Source organism: Macrobrachium rosenbergii, chromosome 57 (assembly GCF_040412425.1).
Source record: "Macrobrachium rosenbergii isolate ZJJX-2024 chromosome 57, ASM4041242v1, whole genome shotgun sequence".
NCBI classification, from domain to species: Eukaryota; Metazoa; Arthropoda; class Malacostraca; order Decapoda; family Palaemonidae; genus Macrobrachium; species Macrobrachium rosenbergii.
The window spans coordinates 5,752,060-5,770,250 of record NC_089797.1 but is presented as its reverse complement, the minus strand read 5'-3'; the positions used below and the strand labels follow the sequence as shown (position 1 = coordinate 5,770,250).

The 18,191-nt window shown below is 34.6% G+C and overlaps 1 protein-coding gene across 5 annotated transcripts in view; it reads left to right on the top strand.

The window, feature by feature from the left end:
- The window catches only part of emb (exportin-1 emb), a 60,423-nt gene extending 44,692 nt beyond the window's left edge, over positions 1–15,731 (top strand). For all 5 annotated transcript variants that reach the window (XM_067101585.1, XM_067101581.1, XM_067101583.1 and 2 more), the window contains 8 exons: positions 1,686–1,849; positions 2,053–2,187; positions 4,260–4,364; positions 4,726–4,965; positions 6,351–6,545; positions 7,506–7,758; positions 7,904–8,172; positions 10,210–15,731. In XM_067101585.1, the coding sequence (XP_066957686.1) occupies positions 1,686–1,849; positions 2,053–2,187; positions 4,260–4,364; positions 4,726–4,965; positions 6,351–6,545; positions 7,506–7,758; positions 7,904–8,172; positions 10,210–10,356 (1,508 nt within the window). In that variant the 3' untranslated portion in view covers positions 10,357–15,731. The remainder of the gene's footprint in view (positions 1–1,685; positions 1,850–2,052; positions 2,188–4,259; positions 4,365–4,725; positions 4,966–6,350; positions 6,546–7,505; positions 7,759–7,903; positions 8,173–10,209) is intronic.
- The last annotated feature ends 2,460 nt before the right edge of the window (positions 15,732–18,191 follow it).

Here is an 18,191-nt window from a genome sequence, read left to right as displayed (position 1 = left end):
TCATTAAAAATTAATTTTCAGCTCATAATACTTTGTTGCCTGAATAACACATACAGATGCAGTGATTATATGAAAAGCGAGGTATTCATAAATACAAACATTGCATCTAATTGACAAGTACAAAAGTGTCAATGTAAAAATAAGACATCTTTTTAATCCTGTAAACAGTGTCCATTTCAGTGGTAAGTAGAAAGACTGTTTTACAGTAATACGATACATTAACAAAATCCAACATAAAACTTTTGAATGCTATCTCCTCAACATCTTTTGGACAGGAGTACTTTGCCCATCACACTGGCATTTGCTGCTGCCAGACTTACATTGTACACTGCATATCCACAATACAGTATGTGGATAGCAGATTTTGTACAGTTTCTTTTATGAGGAATGTAATGAAACATAATTAAATAAAGTGGTAGGAAGCTGAAATGTTTTGGAGCCGCTTATAAAGACCCTGTTTCCTGTAGAATGGATGGATGGATGGATATTTAGAATGGGTACTAGGAATAGTATTCTATTGGTGGTACTAAAAGTTCCGTAGGGAATTTCAGATTGAACCGTAGTGTATTACTTTCTGCTAGATACCTTTATCAGGAAACAGGTTAAAAAAAATACAACTTAACTAATTAAGTAAAATTGAATTAAATTCCTTTAAGAAATACTCAAGCAACAAGAAATGCTAGGCGCTTTCAGAACCTTTGTACAGAGCAGTTGGGAAAATGAGAAAAATCAAAGGAGTAGGGGAAAGTCTGGCACAGGAGAAGTGTCACAAAAGGCAAAAGGATAACAACCCGAAGATTATGTGATCTTTATGGGGGTCATACAAGCAGAATGAGTTGTGTGTAGTGTGTCACTATTGGGATATGCTCAATAGGGATGTTCTCTTTCCTAATTCAGCAGGTTGATGCAGATTTTCGACATGGAAGTAAGGCAACTCCAAATTAATGTTTTTGAAAAGCACTCTTAAAAACACTTTACTGTATCTTGCACTGATTTTTAGTTCTCAGTCAAGTAAAGATACTTTTGATGCACTCGGTGCCTTTTTTTATTATTATTATTATTATACCAAGTGATAATAATATAATAACTTTTATTATTACTCTATCAGACACCATCTAAATTCATTGAATAAATGATAGCATCTTATTTATGTGTTACTTCCATAGTTGCTTCATTGTGATCGCCTCTTTGGTTGCTTTTCCAAACATGTAATCAAGCTGGAAGTTGTTAATTTTAACAATTTATTAAGCTTTCTCCAGCAATTGTAGTTGCTTTCCCACTGTAATTGTATAACCTTGTTTTTGTGTATTATCATTGCAATGCAGATTTAAAAGTCTCTTGGTTCTGTTTCTGCGTAGATTATTTCTTACTTATGCCAGCACTCCAGTGATTGGATCTTCACCTGCTTTGAATCAGTTGCTCATTTTCTCACGTTTTCCAGGGTATTGATAATTTATATTTATATTATATCTGCCTCCAAAGGGCTCTTATTAATCTGTCATATGAACCTCTTTTGGGTATATAGTTTCTCCTGTCAACTCTGCATGGAGGTTGTGATGTCAAGTACAGATGTGTTGAAGCTGGAATTTTCAGGTAATGAGGAATATTGAAGAAGGATGTCAGAGAGTTAGAAGTGTCATAAGGTATTTTTAATGGGAAATTTCTCCTCTTTTTATTTATAACAGAGACTCATGATGGTGTACAAGACATGGCGTGTGACACATTCATCAAGATTGCACAAAAATGCAGAAGACAGTTTGTCCAGATGCAAGTGGGTGAAGCTATGCCGTTCATTGAGGAAATATTGTCATCAATAAATTCCATCATTTGTGATTTGCAGCCGCAGCAGGTATGTCTCTACACAGCCTATTGAATGTTGGTAAACATGTTTTTGTTCAGCTTCATTTCAGTCAACAAAGTATTGTGTAAAAAAATGCAGAGATGCAGTAATAAATTTATATGGGGTTCCTATCATCATGTGACACTGTTTAAAGCATATAACTAGGAATTTCTCTCTTTTTACTGGTAATATGTGATGATCCTCTTTGGCAGGTCCATACATTCTATGAAGCGGTGGGCTTTATGATAAGTGCCCAGACAGACCAGTTAGTTCAAGAGCACCTCATTGAGAAGTATATGATGTTGCCTAATCAAGTATGGGATGAAATAATCAACCAGGCATCCAGAGTAAGTGTAATTGGATACTTTTAATTTTTTACCACTTTCAGTATAGTAGAACAGTGCAGTTGTAAGAAATTGATCCACAAGTGAACATTTTTTAGGTCTGATTTTTGTGATTCAGTTTTCAGGAGCCTATTTGGTACTAACAGTCAAGTTAGTAGAGAGTTAAAAAAAACAGTAAGGCTGAAGAATAAATACAGTCGACCCCCAACTATTCGCAGATTCACCTATTCACGAATTTTTTGTGGAATATAACTCCAAATTCGTTGTGTACTCAGGTTCAGATAAATGCATACAGTTAGCATGTACAGTATTCCAGCTTTGTCAAAGAATACAGTACAAAGGAAAAGCAATACCTGAAATTTAGTAAATTTATCATGGAAAAGCAGGTTATGCAACAAAAATAAATGCACCACACTAAACAGGATTACTTTACAAGTCTACAAATGCAGACTGGAACTATCCCAATTGGCACATGAGCTAAAACACAAAAGCTGTTTTTGCTAACTCAAAAAAACTTTCATAATTTTTTAAGATAAATTATTTACTAATTTTCAAATATTAATAGTAATATAAACACAGCAAAATGTCAAATATTACTTGTATTTAATTTTTTTATTTTTCTAAAAAAAAATGTCGCCAAACAGTGTACTGTACAGTAAACTGCCGTATTCATGTTCTCACGAGTCACAGACTCACCTATTTACGGATTTCTCTGTGGAATATATATCCACATGATTCGCGGAAAATTTGCCCATTTGCGGTATTTTTCACTGAGAAATATTCACTAATTACTGTATTTTCATATTTTCATGACTAAATGCATTTTTTGTGATGAAACTATTAAAATATTCAGGTATAAGGTTTTTTTTTTTTTTTACATATAACTATCCAAATAGGCAGTACAAAGTGTTTTTAGAGGGGCTTTAAGTATTTACAGATTTTAGCTATTCGCGGGGAGGTGTGGTACGCTCCCCCGTGAATAAGGGGGTTTGCTATACACTACCATGTTACCCCTATCAATGTTAAAAGAAAACGACTAAGGCTTGAATACTGTATGAAAGAAAATGTGCATGCCTAAATATAGGGGTAACGTGATTAGTTTTCACCTTGTTAAGAGTAACATTTGTATGACTGTTCACTCATACCTGTAAGCCATACACTTTTGAGGGTGATGTAGTAAGATGACTTTGAAATAATATAAAGTGTTTTAGGATGATAATTAAGGTATATTTGGTGTTTGAATTATTAAAATAGGCAGTTATAAGCATTTTTAGGATGATAGTTTAAGGCTTATTTGGTGTTTGAACTATTAAAATAGGCAGTTATTAGTGTTTTTAGTTGGGGGGGAGGGGTCTCAGGTATTCGCGAATTTTAGTTATTTGCGGCTGTTGGTTGTGGTCCCTAACCACCAAGAATACTGGGGGTCTGCTGTACTCTCAGGCACATATGTGATGGTTGCATGAAGAAAGGAGAAGTAATAATTATTTAGTGGTGGAGTGGTGATGGTTCATGAAATATACAATAGGTTTTCTCATTATTAAAGTAATATCCCATCTTCAAATGGGTCCCACTAATCTTATCATAGCCTTCTAGGAATAATCCAAATGACCCAACCCTGAATGTGGAGATTGCAGAACAACACTCCTAGTCAAATATAAATTTGGTGTTGGAACAATTTTGCAGAACAACACTCCTAGTCAAATATAAATTTGGTGTTGGAACAATTTTCAACTTGCAAAGATATCAGTTATGAGAAGAAAAAAATGTTGTCAGAATCATCACTTTGTCTGTGTTATTAAGTTTTTAAGTAGCTGCAATTTATTAAATTAAATCTCTGATGCTGTATTTTCATTAAGGACAAACCCTTCAGGCTAGATGTATAAGTCAAGAATGTTAGTTCAGTGGGTTGGTAAAGCTGTTCATTAATAATTAGTTTTACTTTATGATTACCTTTAGTCAGATTTGCCTCTCGTCGAGTAAGTCATGAAACAAGTAATTTTATTCAAGTTTTAGGGCTTGATGCTGCATTCAAAGATCCACTATTTAAGTGAAGTAACTTTTTTTTAAATTTTCAGAATGTTGACATCTTGAAGGATCCTGATGTCGTGAAGCAATTGGCAAACATTTTGAAAACCAACGTTCGTGCATGTAAAGCCCTTGGTCATCCTTTTGTAACCCAGGTAGGAAAGAAATTTCCATGCATTGTTGTGATTGTTAGTGAATGGGAATTGGGTTGATTTTGCAATGAGTTGTGTAACTGCTCCCAAATAGCATTTTTTCCAAAGAGGCTTAGTGCTTTAAGGAGAGGTCCCGTAATATCACATTATTTATAATTTTAAAGTTTTATTTCACTTGTGCTGGATATAGGATATCCCACTGCCCAAATTGCTTTTTTATCCGCATCTTCCTAAGTACGTTAATGTCATATTTTTCCTTTTTTCGTTTTTTACTTTTCCTTCTTTCCTGAAAGGTTGTGCACTACTCAATAAATGTTTTAATCTATAACCTTAATTTCTATGACCTGGTATTATTACCTCACAGCTTGGCCGAATATACTTGGATATGCTGAATGTGTACAAAGTCATGAGTGAGAATATCAGTGCAGCTATTGCTCTCAATGGAGAAAGCGTCACGAAACAGCCCCTTATCAAGAGCATGCGTGTTGTTAAAAAGGAAACACTGAAGCTTATATCAGGATGGGTTTCAAGATCAGACGACCATACATTGGTGTTAGAAAACTTCATTCCTCCATTGCTGGAAGCTGTTCTTTTGGATTACCAGGTGAATATACATCTTTTGAATTTAGTGTGAACGGTATAGTGGTGTAAAGTTTAAGGTTGCTCTCAGCAGATTCACATATGTCTCGTAATGGTATAATCTTATAATGTTTTATGCCTTTCCTGCACATAGGCATACACTATTTACCAAATAATTATAAAACGGTGTCATAGTATTGCCTTGTACCACCATACACGCAGGTCTTTCACATACGAGCAGTTTGCAGGAACCACAAATTAGGACAAACAATGGATACACATATTGACACTAGTTTTGTATAAGGTCCATAATAATATATCAGTGGTAGAATGTGAGACTTTAAGTCTCACATTCTACCATTAATATATTATTGTGGACCTTATACAAAGTTACTCCTGTTCTCTGCATTGAGAGTTCTACACACTGATAATAGTAAAGTGGTTGATGTTTGTATATTAATTTAAGTTTGTCTGAATTCAAAAGCCAGATTTGACCTTTAAAGCATCAATTACCCGTAGTGTGAGAGACAACTAAGCATTGTATTTTCAGGTGAATTTTTAACATAAAAACCATGCAGTTTCAATGCCATTGTATATGTGCTTTTTTGTTTAATGTATATTACAGGTTTGAATAATATTAAAAGAGATAAAGCATCAATATTTAAACAGTGTCCATTATTTACTGTAAAAGATGGAAAAGTTCAAAAATCATTTACCACTTGTTAAAAACTTTCTAAATCTGCTAACTAAATAGCTCAAAAATATTAGCATTCAACAATCTCAAAATACTGTATAGGGTCATTTTTTGCTGAAAATTTCATGTTAAGATCCCCAGTTAAACCAAAATAATATTTAGCATGGCTGAAGATACTCCAATGTTTCTGGCTTCAAGAAGCATTGACTTTTTAATCCTTTGGTAGATACTATTACCTGCATACTTACGAAATATCTATTCATAAATATTGCACACTACTATTTATACTGTTCATGTCAAATCTCATCCTGGAGTAGCGGCTAGAGAATCAATACAGAATATTGCTTATGGTTTGACAACCAAATTGTTTTCAGTATGATCAGCAGTTGAAGTTATTTATAAAAAAAAAAAAAAAAATGCCACCAATGAAATTTCATTTTAGTGTTTCTAGAAGTGACTTCAATTTTTGTGCCAAAAATAATTTTGTCCAGCATATTGATTCCATTCCGCAAAGTATATGAAGATGGTGTAAATGTTGAAATTTATTGTATTTATACTTTTGTTATATTGTGACATTGAATATTTCTCTTAAATTTTAATACACACAATTAAAGCATGCATGTTGGCACCAAGAGAAGTGTTTTAAAGTAAAATGTCTTCTGGTCGTAGATGTTGATTAAGTCTTAAATAAAACAATTGTTTTTATGCCTTTCCAGAGAACTGGAGTTCCTTCTGCACGTGAACCAGAAGTGTTGTCCACAATGGCAACAATTGTCAATAAACTGGAGTCCCATATAACCCAGCAAGTTCCAAAAATATTTGATGCGGTGTTTGAGTGTACTTTGTCAATGATAAACAAGGACTTTGAAGAATTCCCAGAGCATAGAACAAATTTCTTTTTGCTTTTGCAGGTGAGTATTTTAGTTCTGCAGTGATTATGATGCATACAGTCATCCTTCCAGTATAGTATAATGCCAGGCATAATTTGCTCTGTCATTATTGCATTCTATATGAGAGTACAGTAAACCTATATTCGATGATAACCCACATTAGTGGTCTGCAACTCCTCTGAATAACCAGTGATAGATCGTCATTGTCAGAACATTGGTTTAACAGTGGTGACCACTGCAATCTGTAAAGCTTTCATTTCTGTGCTTGTTCAGTTATAAGAGTTCCATAATACTCTAATTTTAAATGTCTTTTTGTGTTCTTTTAGTTGCTGGTTTTGTGGAACTTTGCTAATTTCATTTTTATTGGTTGATGTGATGTACGTCTTGGAAGAATTAGAGCGTTTCTGTTTCCTTTGAGACTTACAGGACTGTGAAGCAGGAGTGTAGAGAGAGCAGTTGAAAAGTAGCTGTGGCATGGAAGAAATTGAGATTTAGTTAAGCTAATGGCAAATAAAAATGTCCCATTAGTAGACAGAGCAAAGTTGTATAATAGTTTAGAGCCATATGCAGCAGAAACATGGGCAGTTGAGGCCATTTTGAAAAGGTGTGACTAGAATGATTCATAGCTGTATTGTGAGTGAGGAGTTGGTGCAGAGATGTGGTATCAAGAAACTTGGGAAAATGGCAGATCTCAAAGATTAGAGGTGTTGAAATTGATTAGAAGGGATGATTAATAATTGGTCAGAAAACCAGTAGATATGGAAGTAAATGAGGAAGACCTGTACGAATCCCCAGGAAATTATGGAAAGAGAGTATGGGACAGAAGAGAAGGGAGAGATTTTATTTATTTTTAATTTTTTTTTTTTCCATTCCCACAACCTTATGAAGAGAAGTTGACATAACGTCTGTGGTTAAAATGCCAGATATAAGTTGAACATGCCTTATGAAATTTTCTCTAACCTTTCATTTTTATATTTTCAGGCTGTCAATACACACTGCTTTACTGCACTACTTAGTATTCCCCCTGCTCAGTTCAAGCTCGTTTTAGATTCCATCATTTGGGCGTTTAAGCATACAATGAGAAATGTTGCTGACACTGGACTCCAGATATTGTATCAGCTGCTGCAGAATATTTCCAGTCATGAACAAGCAGCTAGCAGTTTTTATCAGACCTATTACACAGACATTCTTCAACACATCTTTTCGGTTGTTACAGATTCCTCTCATACTGCAGGTTAGTCATGTTTTTTGCCTTGTATTTAACAATGAAGTACTGTATTCTTGGGAAAAATGTGATCCAGTTTTCATTTGTGTGGATGTGTTGTCCAACCATAAAAATTTTCAAATATGTCTTACCCTTTTGATTTTCTTTTTCCTAGGTTTGACCATGCACGCTTCCATCTTGGCATATATGTTCACATTGGTAGAACAGAACCGAATCACAATTAGCCTGGACCAAGCCAACCCCACTGCACCAAGTACAAATAATGTCACTTATGTTCAGGGCTTTGTGGCTAACCTCTTGAAAGCAGCGTTCCCTCATTTAACTGAAAATCAAATCAAGATTACAGTTCAAGGCATGAATGATCTCAACCAGGACATACCAGCATTCAAGGAGCATCTAAGAGATTTCTTAGTTCAGATAAGGGTAAGCTGCCATGCACTGTATGTTGCTGTTTATGCATATTGTATATTTCCATAATTTATTTTACTCCCTTCTTATAAGTTCATCTTATAATCTGGAAGGTTACTACAAAGTCAGTTGGTCTTATTTAACATATTTTAGGTAGTTTATTTGTATAAAACTTGTGTGTAATAGATGAGTTCATGCTTGGTTTTGAGGGTTTCTGGGTATAGAAAATAGCAAGAATCTTAATTAAAACTTGGAGACTTAGGGACTAACTAGGTGAAGGCATTAAATTTTTATTGAAGAGTAAACTATGCACAAATCTCTTGATATTAAAAATAGCAGATGATTGCAGATTAAAAAAAAATAGGAATAAAAGAATAATAAGTTAGTAGAAGATGAATAATATACAGTATAGCTAGAGAATTACACAATATAAGGTAGTCATTTATTAACAGTAACAACATATTATGATACAGTTTAAGAAAAGGCAAATTTATTACAGTATTATAGGCCCCAGGCCAAAAAGACTAGGTAGTTGCTTAAGACTGTTGTTAAACTCATCTTACCACCCAACACTCAATAAGTGTCAGCGTCTACATAAGTAAGTGGTGAAAGTAAGAGGATATAGTAAAAGCAGCAACAATCAGGGGTGCAAGAAGAAAGAATGCATATAATTGCCCCTCTATTACCATGCTCACTTTATAGCCAAAAATTTATATATATATACAAATAACAGTGGTATCTTTTGTATAGTGAAACTTCATGGCAGTTAACAATATTTGTGCATGTAAATCATAGTAAAAACTTGAGGTATCTTGACATATTTTTGTAACTAAGTTTAACTATTTTTCTTAATAGCAATAGGGAAAGTCCATAATTTAGCTGTCTCTTAATAAAATCTGGCAGTTGAATATAAAGCATCTTTCCATACGAACATGAGCTAATAAGCAGAAATGTGAAATTGATTTTGGAAGTTATAATGTTGTGTATATATGAAATGAAAACCCTGGCTGTTATAGTTCAGTATATCACAGCTAAAATACCTTCTTCTACATATCACAGCTAAATACCTTCTTCTATTGTAAAATTTTGTTTGAACTTATCTTTAATGCCAGTATTAACTTTAGAAATGAATGTAGAGTGATTTATTTTGACCTCATAATAGTAAAACTTCAAAGACCTGAGGATGTACAGAATGGACAGTTTGTCATTCAGAGGTAACAGATTATCAGTGAATTTAAAAGTGGAACTATATATGTCTTCCATCCATATGGTTAATTGTTAAAAGTTTGGATTCATACACATGTAAGGTGGCAATAATAGGACTGTAATTAGCCCACATTGGAATTCTTATTATTTGTTGTGTTGTTAAACTCAATGAAATTAATACAGAACTTCAACTGATCAACAAAGTTAATTTTACCATTGTTAATTTTTTATTGTAAGTGTATAACTACATCCAATTTAAAATACTTCAATAAAGAACCACAATACAGTATGTTGGATAAGATCTTCCTGTGGCAGTTAGTATAGCAGGTACAAAAACCAAGTATAGTTCACCAAAAACCAGAACATTTCAGGATTATCACTAAAATTTGACATAGCGTGTAGAATCTTATTGTATTTTCTAATTCAGTTTTTATGTCTTGAGTAGTTCATTCAAAACTAAATTATGCAAAACATTATATTTATAAATTTCTAACTTTCATCAAGACTGAACCCAGGATTCTCAAATGAAAGGCAAGGGTGCTACCATTTGAGTGTCTGGGCTTACATCCTGATGCGAGTTACTTAAAAGTTTATTTCTGTTACACATTAATGCATGTTGATTGTTGCCATTATAATGCCTATTAATACAAATAAAAGAACTGGTGATAAATATAAATCCAGTTGTATTTTAATGGAAATTTTATATAAAGTAAATAACATATTTTATGTAGAAGGCATGAACAGATATAACGTAAGTTCATATGAATTTATATTGAATTTCAGTAGTTGCTCATGTTAAACTCTATAGTGATAAAGTTCTTTTCTCATCCTGCTGATAATTTTCAGGAGGTAACTGGTGATGATGATAGTGACCTTTTCCTCGAAGAAAGAGAGGCAGCCCTCAGACAAGCACAGGAAGAGAAGAGGCGTGTACAGATGAGCGTACCAGGCATCTTAAATCCACACGAGTTGCCTGAGGAAATGCAAGACTAGAGAGTTTGTATTCCTCATTACCGAAGTAATAGAGAATTACAATTCAGCCTTGTGCATAGGTTTAGGCCGAGCATATTTGGCTGGATTTAAAGCTAACTCCAGGCCTTGTGTTACCTGTATGTGAACCGACTGAGAAGTACATTTTTTGGTCAAGTTCATTCGGGTATTTAATAAAGCTTGGATTGTAAAAGCTTAACAAACAGAGTATGTCTGCCATACTAGTTTATTGTTCTTGTAGGACACAGCTCATGTTATGGGATTTGTTGCTAGCAGTATGACCTAAATTTCTTTATTTTTTGAGAAGTTTGGTCCAAGTATGAAAAACTTTTGTGTGATCACAAACCATGTCACATTGATCTTCTTCCTTGAATGACTTTACTTTCAATTTGTTGATATGTATATAGAAGTCGTGTCTCATATCACTGGTAAAAACACAACAGATTCAGTTTCATATTTTTTCTTCACAAATTTTAATTTGTCCTTTGTTTTTGAAGTAAAGTTCTTTGGTGATATTTTATTCCTGTAAGTTGATGAGCCTTGATAACTAAACTTGGCGGTGAAAAATTAGGCATTGACTTATTTTTTGTTAGTTGATAAGATTGACGACTAAGCATCAAGGGCATGCTTGTCTTATTTACTATATTAGAGCATAGTACTTAGTGCACTTTTTGAATGAATGGTTTTTTCGCTTGTAATTTATTGGAAAGCAAGGAAAAAGTAAGGAATGATGAATTGGGTTTAAATATTTATTTTTTATATTTTGAATATTGTAATGGAACTTTTTATGGGTCTGTTAACAATATATTCATGGCCCACAGCCATGCCATAAAAGTAAAATAAGTGATGATAAATATTTTTTATCAGTACGGTCGTTTCCTAAAGAACAAGATATGAAAATGGTCACAACATTGGGTTTTAGTCATTTATATCAAAAGGTAAAGAAAATGTTTGGCGCAAGATATGTAGAAAACTCTTACAAATAACCAGACCAAGTAGTCATTTCTAGACTCAAAGGCTGGCCAAAATGTACTCTTCAACAAGAAAGGTGAAGATTGTTGCGAGACCAGTTTAAAAAGGTTGACAGCTAGATAGGAAGAAAAAGTAAACTTGAAAATTAAAGGCAGAAAGTGCTATAACAAAAATGCTTATGTCATGCACACAAATTTGATATGCTAAATTGGAAGTAAGTAGCGACACTCTCGTGTGTGCTGCACACATTAAAAAATCAAGTGACATTGATGTTCTTGTATTAAAAAGAACAAAATTTACTTCATATACATTTCCTTGTCCATGTAGGATATATTAATTACAAGGAACATATATATATAAATATTTAATGTTTTTATCATGAAGATAAGTTTTTGTTGCAGTATTTCCCTATTGTCCATTAATGTTAACTTGTTCGTAGTAGTGTGCTTGATGCCAGAAGGGACATCAGCTGCAAACTGGAGATTATTGTGGTACTGTCTATCTTTGAAAGCTGCAGAACATTTCTGAGATTTGTCAGAGGGCTTGTTTTACCTTTTCATATTTATTGTGCAGTCACAAGCTTGTGACTCTGGAACAAGTGATTAACACCAGCCAGATTCAGTCATACAAAACCACCTGCTAAGGATAAGTTGCAGTCACCTTGGGTTTCGGTTGAAAGCATCAGTAGTAGTAGTTACTCGTTCTTCTACGTGTACCTAACCAGATGGGTGGTATTCAAGCTGCATGCTAGTGCTCTTTGGGAGCCTCCAACATTGTCCACTGGGGAACTACAACTGGTTTGTTATCTAGTCTCTTGCTCACTTAATTATTGCAGTTCATCAGTGACACTTTCAATTTTCTGATTTGATACTTTTGAAAAATGGGATATTTTTTTCTCAACTATACTATCAGTTCCTTCCTCGTCTACTTTACCTGGAGCCCTTACTCAGCCCTGCCATCTGTACCTCCAAATCCACTTTTTCATTCCATGTTCAGATGACTTACTCCATTTAGTTCTTTGGCTTTGAAGGTCAAATTTAACCCACCCAATCATACCTCATCAGAAACTGCTGACAGTATTAAAGTATATATAATTACCTTATTTATTATTATCCGGTCCACTATAAAATGGCATATTGTCCTGACCCACAAAACTTTGTCATTGTTGATCTTCAAAACTGGGATATCTAGTTGTACACCCAAGTTATATCTAGTCTTTATTCTGTGAAGGTGTCATTGGTGATGAAGTTGTAAGATCAAAAATCAGGTTGAGAACTAATTGTTCTGTTGACAATACTCTTTCCCATTTGGACTTTTCATGTAAATTGTTAAAAGATTAGGAAAACATTTTGAGCAAGCTTTAAGAATGTGCTGATTTACGAGTAGTAAAGTGCCCTTGCGAAGTAAACTGGATGTCTGTTGTGTTTAGTCTATGTGGCTGAGATTCTTAACTTATTAACTTTGTCTGATCTTGCACAATTGCTGAAAGAACTTCTTAAAATGTCTTATCTGTTTCTCTTCTTTAGAAATAACCTTTATTTTTATTTTATTTTATTTATTTTTATTTTTTTATTTTTTTCTTCTAAATTTCAGTTGGTCAGAACATACAGGAACTGATTTTCCTCATCAATGTAGATGAATTATTTCTGAAGGAGTGACTTCTCAAATTTCGTGACCAAAGTTTGTGATATTGGATGAAAGTTGTATGTATTTCTGTCTGTAGTCAACATTTGAATTTGTTTAGTTGTGACTGCTAAAAGTGAGCTGCCAATCTGAGAGATTTAGCAAGCAACAAGGGATGAACTGTGAAGTTCTCACAATATCCATAACACAGTTCCTATCTTAATGTGTTTTTCAAGTATTTAATGCTCATAACGGTCAAACCTTGTGTAGTCTTGAAAAATTTAAAATTCTTGGTACCACGTTTTTCAGTCAGGAAATTCTAAAATTAGAATATTTATAGTCATGTTATTTTGTTTGGAATTTTTAATGTAACCAACACAAACATTGTTTACATTTGGAAGTACCAAGTCTTTTGAGTCACACATTTGCTTTTGTGATTTAAATTTAGATCATTTTTATAACTATGATACCTGTAATAGATGGAAATGCAGTTGTGAATACATAAGCTTTAACATACATTTAGCCTTTTTTCAGTTCCCCAAAGTGTGAATAAAAGTGCTGTGGTACGAAGCATAGTTGACAAATACCTAATTTTTCCCTTGTCACTTTTTTCTTCCTTATCTCAATAGAATCATCTAGTCAGCATAAAGTACCAAGGCCTAGCTCTAGAGTGAAGTGTCCCGTTATTAGTGTTGATATTGGAGCCACAGTTTCACTGAATTATCAGTAGGAGCTTGTTTACAGTCCTTGTTATTTGGCAAACCTCTCCATTGTGAAACTCTTGTGTGTGTAATTTATTTTGAGACAGTTTACCCCTTGAATGTACGTTTAGTAGAAAAGTCCTCATATGAGGTCGTCTTTGTTGAGTTTTTGTAGTATTTAACTTTGTGGGGCCATGCTGCCATAGTCAAATCCAATTTATTTGTAAGGAAACTTCCATGGTCTCTTCTCGTTCATTACGCTTATGTTCTTTGTAGGCTTTTTTTCAATTGTTAGCAAATTGTATATGTGCAAATAGATACACTCACACTGTAGACACATACAGCAGATGCAGAGATATGAATACACATGAGGTTAATTCATTCTTTATGTGGGGAAAGTCGTCATGATTTTCTGAAATTCATAACCCTTTATTTCCACTCGAGAAACTACCTATTGGTTTTGTAGATTAGCTTGCCCTGATTATTTTTACATCTTCACATTATAGTGTTTGTATTGGAGGGGTTGTGAGAATTGGGCAAGGTTTCTATAAAAGGTTAAAAGTGGCCAATCAAAACCCAAGTTTTTTTGTATTCACCTGTATATAAAAAGGGGCTTTGGAGATTATTGTGCTATGTTGTGTCCTTGAGATGTGTTAACTAAACCACCAACCCCCCCCCCCCTCTCTCTCTCTCTCTCTCTCTCTCTCTCTCTCTCTCTCTCTCTCTCTCTCTCTCTCTCTCATATGAGGCAAAGGTAGAACAATAAATTGCTGTCCAGTGCTTTAGAGTAACTCTCTCTCTCTCTCTCTCTCTCTCTCTCTCTCTCTCTCTCTCTCTCTCTCTCTCTCTCTCTCTCTCTCTCTCTCTCCCCACAGTTGGATTTTATTGGATGAAGCTTTGCTCCACAAATACATTGTGCAGGGTTTTGTTGACAATATCATATGTAAACACTGCATGTAGGTGTGTATATAATATGATACGGACAGGAAGGGCACATGGGAACAGCAGAAATTACTTTTTTTCTGATAAATACATTTGACATTCATGAAAGTTATACTTATTTTTTCTTTATTCCAAATTGTCAACATGAACAGAAATGCAGTTAAATAAAGGAGCATTATAGATTTTTTTTCCTAAGTTACAAGGTAAGAGTGTTAAAATGCAAAGCTTACTGCTTTAGTTGTCTTTCTGATGTCAGCCAATTGTAAGTATGTTGGAAAAAAGGTGTAATCTGAAATGCCAATATTGTAAGTACTGTATGTATGTGCACATACACATGCATGCATGTAAACATGACGTTATAATACGTAAACACATATGGTCTTGTGTATGTGTATGTATATATTGTATGTATGCCACAAGCACTAACACTTTAAAATATATTCAGTATTTAGCAGGTTAGGAGAGGGCCAAGATTAAATAAGAGGCATTTTATAGCTTAGAATATGTATGTTACATTTTTATCAGTGCTAATTAAGCTTCATCTCAGGTGTCTCTCTCTCTCTCTGCCTTTTTTTTATGTCAAATCTCTCCAGTTTCATTTACCAGATGTGCATATTATGGCCTCAATAATTGAATAGAATATTTGGACTGGTGGAAGACATCAGCAGCCATGTGATTTAGCTCTCAAGTTGAGAGCGAGTATCATGTAAGGATTATGTGTAACTGTGAAAGCAAGTCTTGAATGATGAAGTGAGTATATATGATGACTGCCTCTACAGAATTGTACCTAGTGGTAGTGGATGTAGATTTTTGCACGCATTTTGAGGCGTTTGATACGTACTCCTCAAAGTTATGTGAAAAAGTGACTCGTGAATTCACGACCAGCAGTGTAGCAAGAGTGGTTTGGAGGATTGCTGCATGTAATGTTGCAATGCATTTGAACCATTGCCAATTTCAATAGTTGTATTTGATAGAAAGGGCTTAATGTCCTCCATCTTTAGTAAGTGTGCGTGTTATCTTTACTTGAGAAACCAAATATCTTCTGTCCCTGTTTTAAGAGGTGGAAGTCGGTTTTGGCAAAAAATTTTGATATTCAGCTATTTGTGCAAATCTTAGTAAAATAAATGATATTTTACAAGACTTTGGGATTTAATATCCTTTGATATTTTAACACTGAAATGGAATGTTATGTATAAAACATCCTCATTTAATGTCTAAATTCTTAGACATCAGAAAGGGGAAATTTATGACAGTTTGTATTGGGAAAAAAATATAAAGCAGCATTTTATCCCTACAACACCATTACTGCCTTATTCTGGATAAGAAAATCACCCATACAAATCTAACTAATGAAGGGAAAAGGCAGCACCCTATTGCTCATGCCCAGATTCCTTGGAATTTCTCATTTTATTGTGTATATCATACCATTTCTGTTTTCTCATCACATTCCCAGTGTTAGGTTTTCAATTATTTTTATTTGTCAACCGGCTTTGTTCCAACTTGTTTCACATATGTAATGATCTTATATTTTATCTAATTTCATTGCTGATTCCTTTTATATTTTGGGGATTTGGGGATTTTACTTGCATTGGCCTCCTCCTACAGGATTTATGCGAGTATGGTACGTTTTTTAGTTTCTTCCATTTTGCCTGGGCTGGGTGTTTAATTTTTCAAAAGGGTTTCTTTTTTAAGCTGAGTGTTTAAATTTTAGTTTTAAACTAATACATTCATTTTTTTTTAATTTATGCCTTGCTTTAAAAAAGATTAAAGCATCTTCATTTGCAATTCATGAATTTTCTTATCTTTCCTTAAGGTTTGTGCACAGATGTGAGCTATTTCTGATCCAGCTTCAGACTATTTGTTGCATTAATTTTCATCTCATGCCACCTGTCAATGCATGTATCAAGGGTTGCCAAGGCATGCAGCTCATTTTTATCATTAATGAACTTGAACCCTTACATGCGACGTCCTTGTTGTCAGGAGTTCTCTGAAGCCAACGTCCAAAGTATGTCAGGGTTGAATAGTAGATCAGAGGTGTATTTTGATGAGAAAATGTTCTAGATGCTGACTCCAAAAATTCGAACAGTGCATTATTGGAATCGTCTGCTTACAAGTATACTTTGACTGCTGCTACTTCCAAACTATCTATTAGGGACTGTCATTCCTTGGACAGTGCTCCACTTTGCATAGTGAAACTTTTGGGGAAAATCATTGATCAGGGATGAGAAAGACTAATCATCACAGATATGCTTCTTCAGTACAACAGGAGTGAGTTCCCTCTTAAATTCTGCACCCTCTCACCCTAGGTCGAGATATTCTGATATCTACGCTTATGCATGCCAGGGTATATGCGTACTTTGGACTCTACTGGAGCCGCCTCCACTAAAAGTAAAATTTTTCTAGATACTGGGGTAACTGTTCAACCTACAGGTCTAGCCTTGAATGATCAGTGGTCCAGAGTCAACTTTGCTTGATGCTGTATTATCATCAGTTACCAATTGCTCTGCTATCTGTGCTGCAATATTGTTAAGTAGTGTAATGACTGGCAGTCCTAGTGTCTCATTGGGATTGACACACCCATTTCTTTACTGGAGTAAGAAAGAACAGGGCCAGGCCCTTAAGGCAGTTTTTGATCTCTGATAACTGTTGCCACGAAAATGACCAGAACACTCATTCTGACGATGGGTGAAGATGGACAGAGCACTTAGACAGCCAGAGGACTAGAGTACCTGGCATGGTCGATCAAGGGGAATTATCTGTCCATCCTTGTTCTCAGTGCTGGGTCTTATCTTGAAAAGACTGACGACCCTAAAAGCACTAAGGAAAAGTTGTGTATCTAGAAAGGAATATCTTGCATGACTTACTAATTGTGACAAAACTACTTCAAATCCCCAGTAGGTTCCCTTGATGGGTGTAGGGCTGCCCTAGATGAAATGATCATGAAGTATTGCCTACAATGCAAAGTAATCACTTAAAGGTTACGAACAGGCAACGTACATGGACAGGGATACTCCACCCCAATAAAACAATTGTTTCAAGTCTGGCTTAACTACTGTGACACCACATCAACAAAGCAGCAACCATACAAGAAAGAGAGAGGCTTTAGAGCCGACCCAGCACTCATTCATTTAACCCATATACTGTATATGAAACAACTGGCACAGATTCTTTTGTTTCCGAAACAAGAGGGAAAAATCCCCTTGGTTCCTATTTGTTACCAAATTTGTTAAACATGGGAAATGCATTTCAGAATACAAAGAGCAAATAAATGGTTGGCTGAAACCACTACTCAAGTTCAATCATTTGTTTGACACAATTCAATGAAATACAGGTGGTCATAGTAACAGTCAAAACTTGGCTATGCTCAATTATATCCACAGGACGGTAATTATGACAGGTTAGCATCCATAAACCACAAATATACCCACAAAAAAGTACAATACCTTAATAAAAAATGCAGATAAAATAATAAATGTGACAAATTAGGTAAGTATACGCATTACACCTTAACCATTGGAGTTTAAGGAAGTTATGCATGTCTTGGTAAGGACATGCACTGTAAGAAATATACTGAAGATTTTTCTACCTAACTAATGTAAT